We start from the raw sequence: 10,336 nt of genomic DNA, 5'->3' as shown, positions 1-10,336 counted from the left end.
AAGCAATTACTCGTAAGTGGCTCTGTACTGACCCCCCTGGACGACTGGTTGAGCGTTGTTGAGGAGATTCATAAAATGGAAAAACTTACCTTTTTGTTAAGGTTGCAAGCTAATATTTATACCACAAGATGGGACAAGTGGTTGAAATCTATCCGAAATTAGAATGTTTTTTTTTTTTAATTTATTTATTTTTTCTTTCTCCTGTTTGTGCCTACTCACATCTATATAAACTTCTGTATGCCTCTCCTAGGCTGCTCTTACATCTGTAGATGTGCTGTCAACTCATGAATATAAAGTCATGTTCTCACTGCCAGAATTGCTTTGTGGGAAAAAGCTGTGCTTTTCAGTCGACTGCTTGTTTTGTTATTGTTGTTTTTGGTTGTTTGTTGTTTTCCTTCTCTGTTGTAAAAATATGTAAAACCTTTATTAAAAACTAAGTAATAAAAAAAAAAACTGGGAAGTCAATACATGGGTGAAATGGGCATGAAATATCTGGACGAAAAAAATTTAAGTGCAAATATCTTTTGCACAAAGATTTAAAATAACTTTTATTTGGTAATTTGCACGACCCCAACATTGCACATGCTGAGCTAACAACACAAAATGTTCTCAGATTCTATACAAAAAGTTTCCATCTGCATCAAAGAAATCATTCCCAACTTGGACTGCTGGAGAGGGCTTTTCCATTTTCATAAGCTCTTCAAGTTCTTCCTCTGTAAACACCTGTCCATCCCAACTCTCTTCATCCTCCTCTGTAAGGTCACTGTCATTAGTGCTGCGTTCTGTTGTTTCTGTCACTGTGGCATCTTCACTAATACCAGCTGCAATGTGTGTGGGCTGAACAGTAACAGGGACAGGACTCTTAGCTAGGGAACGTGAGCCATGACCTTGAATCACCTGAGTCTGATTAGCCACAGGGATCAAAGCACCTTCTGTGCTTCCAGGTGGGAGTATGGCTTGTGAGTTCCTTTCGGGCAGTTTCAACCTGTCCTGCTGTGTCCTAGCACCTGAAGGCAGCACCTGCTGGCTCATTTTAGCCATTACTTTTGCATTCTGCTTGGCTTTTCTTTCAGGAGAGGGGACGAATTTGCTTCTCAGGACTCTCAGGATCACATCATGGCTGACAGAGAAGCCTTCAGCCAGACGCTCTACTGTCCACTCATCTGGCTGATTTTGCTTCAGATGTCTGAAAGTTGATTGAGATTTCATATTAGGCTTAATTTGAAACACTTCTTAGTTTACCGTCTGGACAAACTTAACCCTCCTCATCCTCACCTGATCTGCTCAATGGCATCCCAGGTTAACCTCCTCTCTGGAGCTCCTGATGGTGTCATCTGCCTCCTCAATATGTGATACTTCACAGTCTTCTGTCTTTTTCTTTCTTCCCTGAAACAAATCCCCAGAATATTTCATATATCTTGTCATAAAGACACCATATATTTATTATTTAACATCGTTTTACACTGGAGAAATGTGTGAAAAGTCCTATTGAATCTTACTGAATTAAGGCTTGCAGTTTGTCCTCCACGTCCTCCAGCTCGAGTTCTCCATTAGATGTCTGATCGCTGTATCCTGGTCTGCTTGATCCTCTGTCTGCCTGCGCAGGGCCCTGTCCCATCCGTGCCTTGCTGGCCCCTCTGCTTGCAAATCGGCAGTTGCTAGCACTCACTGAGGGAATCAGAGATGAAGCACCAAACTTGGAGAGGAGGGAGAGTATCTGCACAGACCTGGCCATACCAATAAACGATGTGTCGTCCTTTGTTTCCTTTCGTTTTTCTTTTCTTGTTTTTTAGGGAGTCACTTAGGTGTCATGATAACAAAAACTTATTTTACTATAAATTAAAAATAACCTTGCTGCTCACGCACTCGTGGTACCACTCATAGAAGTACTTCCGCAAACACTGGGCTCATAGCATAAAATCGGCGCTCTACTGCCAACTAGCGCTACGGAGGTAACATTATTACGTGTCCCTGTACTGAACAAAGGTGGTTACCTGAACCATAACACTGCTTAAATTGCACGCGTTGCAGGTTTAACGGTACTGATGCTAGATTAATTTCCACTGTTAACATAATCGAATAGCAGTTAACATAAATAATACAAGTCAGGAGAAGTCCGCTAAAATAAGAAAACTCAAACTAAATGGCGACATCTGCCGAGGGGACAGGGACACTGCACGCTGCCTCGCCCCCCTGTTCAAGTGTCACGCAGCTGCGCACCTCTCTCCCAGTCGCCGTTGTTTCATTTGCGCCATTTTGTCCGCTCACTTTGTTGATTGGGCTTTAGCAAGCTGTACTGGAGCCAATCAGAGGGAAACCGGACAGCGAAGATACGGTAAGGAAGCCCCGATTGAAGGCATTGGTAGTTGTCAGCACGGATTGGTTTGTCATGGACCAACCAAATTACTAACCCTGCTTAATGCAAAAAACTCAAATTGCAGTTTGATTTCGACCGCTGCGTCCTAAGACCTACAAATAGCTTCATGTTTCTAGCGTTGGCCACCGCGAGGAAACATGATCCCCGCTTGGTCCACAAGCCTTAGCTAGCGTTAGCGCCTTCGCTAAAATATCGTTTCTCGAACAAAGAGAGCGGGAATAAAGCCACCGTTCGACCGTCAGCAAACACTGCCAGGTACATTATAATGAGCTGTAATAAACAAGCTGCCCACAAGAACATATCCACGTTCGGACTTTACGACACAAATAGCATCCTTATGCGCTTTCTAGAATTTACCACGCTTTTAGCTAGCAGACTGGCGCTAGCCGTGTTAGCTTCCCCACTAAAATACCCGCTAAATAAAATTCCCCTTTAAAGGAGTCCAGCAGCTGACACAGCTGTGTCCTCCTGGGGGGGGGATCATGTTTCAGCTGAAATTCGTAGGCTTCACATTTGACACAGTGCGACACAAGTCGGTGTGAGGAAGCACTAGGTCCTCTTTAAATATTGAGAACAATGAATTGAAAACACGTAGATATCGGTTAAAAAGACGGGGTTTTTGTCGTTGAAAAAAATGATGATTTGTTTACATATAAAATGCACTGTAAACCATAGAAATCCAATATTGGCTCATTTGTATGTTTTGTCTTTGCCTCATCAGGTTTTTCACGGTAAAAAGCCATGGAGCAGTACACCACTGCCACCACTACTACTGGAGAGCAGATTGTTGTTCAGACAGCTAATGGACAGATCCAGCAGCAGGTGAGCTTAGGGTTGACAATTTTATTCCTTTTTTAATTAATTAATTAATTATTTTTTTAAATTGCCCTACCACCAGATATGAACTAATATGTAGTAAGATTATGAATACCAGAGGGTCAAAATAAAATAAAGTTTTAGGGATTCCAGTTGGATCATTGGATCTCAAATCATGGTGTCATTTCTGATCAGCCCTCCTAATTTGCCTTAAAATTTTATGGTCCAGAGATTACCTGTGTGTATAAATATAAGTCATGATACCTGTGATCGAAGTATTATTGAGAGTGATATCAACTATTTTTTTAAGATATACATTTTTTTGAAAAATGTCCCATCAACCCACTTCCAGCATGTTTTTTTTCACACTTTGATATCAGAGGCAATGTTTGAACATGGATATCTTTAACACTATTAAAGATAAAAGTGAAATTCTATACTAAACTCTCTTTTCATAAAACTGAACCAGCATCTGTAAATTGGGAGAGAGAGATTGGCTAGATCAGATATGAGAAAAATTAAAGCAGTCCTGCAAAGTCTAATATTTGAGTAAAGACTAATAAAAAAAAAGTCACATTGTAAAAGACAACTAGTGACAATTTCTTAACGATATATAGCTGTATTTCACAATAATGAAAAATAACATGTATAATAATTTTTAACATGAAATCCTCGGTCACAAACATGAAGAAGATGCTATTTTCATTTACGTTTCATGCTAGATTGAGACATCACACACATTTATACCACAAAAATATTAATAATCTAAATAGAACAGATCTTTTCTAATTAGTCTACTTATAACCAAGAACATAATTGTTTAAAAATATGCAAACTTTTTATCTTTTCAGGTCAAATTTTTAAGGTAATCATGTTCAAACTTTGTTTGAGTTTTCAGTGTGCAGATTTTTTCTGCCTAAAAGGCAGAAAACTGGGTTTACTGGCCTTTTAAAATAAATAAATCTAGAAATATTTCAGATATGAAGCTAATACTTCAAAGCAGGCATTATATATATGTCCAACCTTCAGACCATATAATTTTTAGGCAAATCGGAAATGGTTGAGTATACATTGTTGTTTAAAAAAATGATAATTTGAGATGCAGTAATCCAGTTCCAATTTATTTTCTTGGTACTTTGTTGTTGAGTCTGTATATATGAGTCTGTATCCTGCCCTGCCTGCAGACACAGGGCACAGTGACGGCTGTGCAGCTGCAAACAGAGGCGCCAGTGGTGACGGCCTCAGGCCAGCAGGTGCAGACACTCCAGGTAGTGGTGTCACCGCCGCCCTGTGTCAGTGTCATGACTGTTTCACAGCCTACCGGTTTGCATGCCATAGCCAGGGCTGTTTGTATTTTTATTTTTCCAGGACCCATCTGTGCTGTTTGGTTCATCATTTCCCTCCCAAGCATGTCTTGCAACTGCACGTTCCTCAGCGCAGTGTTTTGTGTGTCAGCCTCCGGTTTTTGCTTTTGCTCTCATGGCTGTCTAAATTGAGTTGTGCTTGTCTCTTGCTATTAAAAGCAAGTTTAGAAAGTCAGACGTTCTTGTTCTCAAGTGCGATGGCTGTGGAGAAAAATATGCAGAATATACAACGGAACAACCTTCTGAGGTCTGCATGGATCCACATCCATTACTGGCTGCCACTGTTCATCATAGTCTGATATTTTTCTTACTGTCGTGCTGAATAATGTCAGCAGGTACCTTTGCCCTTACAATTTTATTTCCTGTCATGCTGCTGCTGCTGCTGCTGCCACAGACCATAATTTGTACGCTGTGGTCACTTTATGGTATAAGATGAAACATCAGTACTTGCCAAGTTGAACATGTGAATGCAAATTAATTTTACCAACATCTTGACCACAAAGGTACAGTAAGCAAATTCAGTTCTTGTAAGCTCTTGTTTCAGTAGCAGTATGGCTGTAAATACAAGACCTAAATTCTAACTGCAGAAGTTTTGTATTTTTTGTAGCCTAAGCTCATGAGAAAAATGATTAAACATACGCTAGATACATTGGGTCCAGAAACAATCTATGCTATGTAACAGGATGCTTTCATGTTTGTATTTTAGAAAGCAATAAACGTGAGATCAACAAGTGCTTTTATCCACAGTGTAGTATCCTGGATGTTTCTCATGTCATACCACTTGCATGCAGCTCTGCAAGTCACGAGAGACATTGAGACGAACACTGTCAGTGCTGCTATAATAGCTGTCTGAATCTCCCTGTAGGTCCAGGGACAGCCTCTGATGGTTCAGGTGAGCGGTGGACAGCTCATCACATCGTCAGGGCAACCCATTATGGTGCAGGCCATGTCAGGGAGTCAGGGTCAAACCATAATGCAGGTCCCTGTATCTGGTGCTCAGGGACTACAGCAGGTAAAGTATCCAAATTAAATTATGCGTTGTCTTTTAAAGCAACACCGTTTACTCTGGAATAATATTAATAGTAAACTAACTAGTATAGATTTGGAAGTAAACACTGAAGTTTGAGAAGCACGTTGTACACTGAGTAGGTTTTTTTTTTTCCTTGTTGATATTTTTAGTGTTCATGTAAGAATAAGTTGATAGCGAGGTAGCAAATTATACTTTTTTCAGGATCTAGACAAATTATAAATTTTTAAGTTTTCAATCAGTGGATCCATGTTATTCTTTTTGCTATGGTGTTGATCTATAATCCAGTTAACCACTGTTTGTTTTTGTGCCTGTCTGTAGATCCAGCTGGTGCAGCCAGGTCAAATCCAGTTGCAAGGTGGTCAGACTCTGCAGCTGCAGGGCCAGCAGGGTCAGCCTCAGCAGATCATCATCCAGCAGCCCCAGACCGGCATGACAGCTGGACAGAACCAAGTACTAAATTTTGAAAAAATTAAAAAAGCAAAAACCCAAGCTTCTTATTGAAAAGCTATTGAATAAATAAATCCCCATCAAATGATGTAAAGTAATTTCCCCCCCTCTCTATCAAGGGACAGCAGATCAGCGTGCAGGGCCAACAGGTGGCACAGACGGCTGATGGACAGACCATCGTCTACCAGCCTGTCAATGCAGATGGTACTGTCTTGCAGCAGGGTAAACTAGGCTGTCTTCCACATTTTGTGTTTGACTTCTGCTTTCTAGACTTTCTAAATAGGAGCATGGGTGAGTTGTCATGTTCAAAAAGTTCTGGGATGATTATCTGTTTGCAGGAATGATCACAATTCCAGCTGCCAGCTTGGCAGGTGCCCAGATTGTACAAGCAGGGAGTGCCAACACCAACACCACCAACAGCGGCCAAGGCACTGTGACCGTCACCCTGCCCGTCTCTGGCAACATGGTCAATGCAGGTGGAATGGTCATGGTAAGGCCCTGTGCAGAGGTACCCAGCACCTTATTACCTTTGTTTTTCCTAATCTAGACTCTCACATGGGTGTATGGTAAAGGTCATGGGCTTAAACATATTTTTTTATGAATGATCACTGGTGTTTTCATAGCTCAGTTATAATTATAGCTCACCTTATCAAACCCTAAAATGAACACGTCCAGGTTTGTTTAACCCCCCTGTAAACCTGTGGTCCTTCTAAACAGGTGATTTTTGGATAAGTGCTCTTCCCGGGCTGTATCCATGTTAAATACATTTCACATTAGCATTTTGTTCACAAGTAAAACTAATAATGTTTTGAAAGTTTCATTATTTCTTACTTGGTGCTTATATTGCCTGAAAACAACAAAGCATAAATAGGGTTCCTTGAATTTAAGTAAACATTTAAAAGATGCAGTGTTCACTGCATAGACTGTAATCGTAATGACGTGAATGGTCATCCAAATCTGGCTTGTCATTGAATGCTATCCATTTTGTACAAACAGTAGTTGATGGTCAGTTTCATTGTGTCATTTTGCTCTGGACTTTTCAGGTTGGGCAGCTTGCATCCTTAAGCTAGTAGTTAGTAGAATACACTGACATTGTGAAATTTCCTGGCAGTGGAGACCCAGTATGGAACTGTTGGGGAGTCTAAATAAGAATGACTTAAAACATCTGTATGGGTGTGGAAGAGCAGTGTGAATTTTTTCTTTGATTTGAATGGATTGATATTTGTCTTTTTGTGAATAGGTTCTGTTGTAAAATGCGTGACAGATTAAGCACTGTGTCTTTGTCTTCTCCTTCAATCAGATGGTACCTGGAGGTGGCGGCGTTCCCACAATGCAGCGAATCCCATTGCCAGGGGCTGAAATGCTTGAAGAGGAGCCACTGTATGTCAATGCCAAACAGTACCATCGCATCCTAAAGAGAAGACAGGCTCGGGCTAAGCTGGAAGCAGAGGGCAAGATTCCCAAGGAAAGGAGGGTATGGCATTTCTGTCAAACGTATAGACTTGAGTGTTTTGAGCGGGGGGAAAAACCCTATATATTTACATTTTTCTGTGTTGTACTCTGTGTGTGATTTTTTTTTTTTTTTTTTTTTTTTTTTAGTGATGGGCTTGTTGTGAACCAAATTTATAATGAGAGTAAACGTCAATAAATACTATTAATGTCATGGACTAATCCACCTTCTTTCTGTCTAGCAGAAATATCTACATGAGTCTCGCCATCGTCATGCAATGCAGCGTAAGCGTGGAGATGGCGGTCGTTTTTTTTCCCCTAAGGACAAGGAAATGGGTCTGGGATTATCACAGGTAGGCAGCTGTGTGTAGAAAGAACATAGCAACTCAAGCCTATAATGCTTGTTGCAAATTGTCATACACTTAAAACAGAGAGATTTTAAGTGTATGAGCTCAATTTGCTTTTGTGACCTCCCATTTCTGCCCTTCTGATTGGGCAACAGCAGGATGTCGCCCAGGCAGCAGCAGATGAGACAGTGGCTCAGATGATCCGAGTTGCATAGCACTGTCACTGACATCATCACTTCTTTCTGAACTCTACTCTGCCTGAGACTCTTCATCGCAGCTGACCTCCTGCCACCACTTTTTCCTTTCATCTGTACTCCCTCCTGCCTCACCGCCATACACCAAACCACAGTGCTACCACTGGGCTCTTTCTGTTGTCTCTACTCCTACACTGGTCTTCCAGGGAGCTGGCTGTATGGCTGCTGAGACTATGGACTTTTCTGGCCTTGTTCATCCAAAACAATGGATGCTGTCATGCTCAGCTTATCTGGTTGAGCACTAAGGACCAGCTTTTTATTTTCGTAAGCATTAGTTTTGAAAATAACGAAGCTAGTGACAGGAAGTGACAGCCATGAAGCCATACTCTGTCAGATCCTGGTCTGTTTGAAAATGAGATTTTTGTCACCAGTGGATGCTTTTTGGTTTAAATATTTTTTGTAAATGGTACCAGTTGTGTTTTTTTTCCTTTTTCTTTTTTTTTAAAAGAGATATTCTTTATGCATTGATGCTACACTGCTGTTCTTTATGTAAGCGCCCTTATTTTGAAATTTCATCTTTTTAAACCCACATAGTGCGGGGGTGGTCTCAGCATGCCCTGTGTTCACGGAGTAAAAACAGAAATGTAATACTAATGTGAAGATTTTGTACAGCCATTACTTCCCCAATGTGTTTGGATACACCTACTGATTTGCCCAGTTGTGTGGATGCATTTTATACAGTTAGTAGTTGGTGTTTGTTGGGAAAAAAGTAGTTCAGTGTTGCATCACCTTACGCACTCTTATCCACGTAGTTACATCTTCATCGTTCAGTCCGTCTAGGTGTTTTTTTTTTTTCTTCTTTGTTTGAATTGTTTTTTACCTGTCAGATGCAGTCCTGCGATGTTATTTTTTTAAATAGTACTCTGACATTGTATTCATGTAACCTTTGTCAATTAAATTTTATTAAGTGACTCAAGGTTGTAGGTGGATTCTTTTTTTCTTTTCTTTTTTTACTCCCTGATTGTGTAGAGTTTAGACTGTCATCTATTTATTTAAAATCTCCCCTGAGACTTAGCCAATGCCATGTAGTTTTCTTTGCATTATAATGCCTTGGATGAAATTTGCTGGATTTTTTTTTTCACAACTATGTTCATTAGAAACTGTTTTTCTCTTGTTGCATGAGTATAATTGTCAGATATTTTGGACAAAGTAACATACATTTCAATTTTTGATAAAGATGATTAAAATTCTGTGTATAGTCTGTGAAACCTTTGTGCACTTATTTCATTTTTTTTTACCTGCATGTATTTAATTTGTTCATAATGAGATGTCCAGCATTCTGCAAAAGTCTTGAGCCAGCCCTCATTTCTTCATGTTTTGCTAGGAAAATAGGGAATAGGTGTAAAGCTTTTTTCGAAACCAACATGTTTTGAAACAATCATAAAATAGCCTACAGCTTCCCAAAGCAAAAGCTGTTGTTGAATATATTTTATGTAGCCAAAAGTTCCTAAACAAAATATATTGAGTTTGCTATCACATAGGAAAAGGAGGTAGGAGTTATTTCATTATATGATTCTTTGATTAAAAAACAAAACAAAAACTACCAGATTTTCAAAATGTTTCTAACTGATGATTGACTGACTACTACTTAGGTCATAATATTAGTAATTGGGGGTCAGAAGTGGAGGTGGATAATCATTTGTTGACCTTAAACTATATTGTGACATATACTGAAACAGGGATGAAGTTCAGGTTTTTCACCTTGAACAATATAAAAATATCAGGGAAGAGGAAAAAAGTGGCAAATTAATTAATATGCAGGGTAACAGTGATGTTTGATGCTGACTAGCAAAGTAGGGTTTGTACAAGTTGATAAGAGTACATTTTGTACGTCTATGTAAGTCTTACTCTGTGAACAGTAGCTTCCAAATAACTAAATTAGAGGTTTAGAGGTGGAGTATTACAAATACCTACCTGCCAACATTCTAGTGGTTTTATGATTGATTGATGCACACTGGCCCACTAGAGACAACAGAGACCTGCTGATATAGACCTTGTATAGAAATGCAATCAAAACAGAGCCTTCAGGTCTTGGGTCAAGGAAGAACTGAGGGGGTGTAGCACAAGGAGGAACGAAAGGACACCTACAAAAAGAAACTGGAAACCCACTCCAGCAGAACAATACCAGTGATGTGTAGAGTGGAATGGGGGAAATAACTAGGTTTAAGGTGACAGAAAGACAACCAGTGGGCCACCTGGAGAGAGCAAACGAGTTTAACGTTTTCTTCAACAGGTTTAGTTCACACTAAGCT

General features: G+C 40.0%; 2 protein-coding genes across 13 annotated transcripts; one reads left to right on the top strand and one right to left on the bottom strand.

Annotated features, from left to right (window-relative positions):
- Nucleotides 1-531: 531 nt before the first annotated feature.
- Nucleotides 532-1,894, bottom strand: ngrn (neugrin, neurite outgrowth associated). Its single transcript, XM_063464517.1, has 3 exons — nucleotides 1,500-1,894; nucleotides 1,276-1,386; nucleotides 532-1,186 (listed from the first exon to the last, which is right to left on the bottom strand). Exons 1-3 carry the CDS (start codon nucleotides 1,733-1,735, stop codon nucleotides 610-612), a joined length of 924 nt encoding a protein of 307 aa, XP_063320587.1. The 5' UTR covers nucleotides 1,736-1,894; the 3' UTR covers nucleotides 532-609.
- A 277-nt stretch (nucleotides 1,895-2,171) lies between these two features.
- On the top strand, nucleotides 2,172-9,258 carry nfyal (nuclear transcription factor Y, alpha, like). 12 transcript variants are annotated; one of them, XM_063464755.1, is made up of 10 exons: nucleotides 2,172-2,335; nucleotides 3,099-3,199; nucleotides 4,378-4,464; nucleotides 5,423-5,569; nucleotides 5,906-6,037; nucleotides 6,154-6,238; nucleotides 6,373-6,542; nucleotides 7,335-7,508; nucleotides 7,726-7,836; nucleotides 7,986-9,258. In XM_063464755.1, exons 2-10 carry the CDS (start codon nucleotides 3,119-3,121, stop codon nucleotides 8,043-8,045), a joined length of 1,047 nt encoding a protein of 348 aa, XP_063320825.1. In that variant the 5' UTR covers nucleotides 2,172-2,335; nucleotides 3,099-3,118; the 3' UTR covers nucleotides 8,046-9,258. The 12 variants fall into 12 exon arrangements, with proteins under 12 accessions (XP_063320825.1, XP_063320823.1, XP_063320822.1 ...); XM_063464753.1 differs by having other exon boundaries at nucleotides 6,154-6,256; nucleotides 7,989-9,258; XM_063464752.1 differs by having other exon boundaries at nucleotides 2,173-2,335; nucleotides 4,378-4,461; nucleotides 6,154-6,256.
- Nucleotides 9,259-10,336: the final 1,078 nt, after the last annotated feature.

The sequence above is a fragment of the Pelmatolapia mariae genome, linkage group LG20 (genome assembly GCF_036321145.2).
Source record: "Pelmatolapia mariae isolate MD_Pm_ZW linkage group LG20, Pm_UMD_F_2, whole genome shotgun sequence".
In the NCBI taxonomy this organism is placed as follows: Eukaryota; Metazoa; Chordata; class Actinopteri; order Cichliformes; family Cichlidae; genus Pelmatolapia; species Pelmatolapia mariae.
Note: the sequence above shows the minus strand (reverse complement) of the source record. Positions and strands in the feature narration are given on the sequence as shown.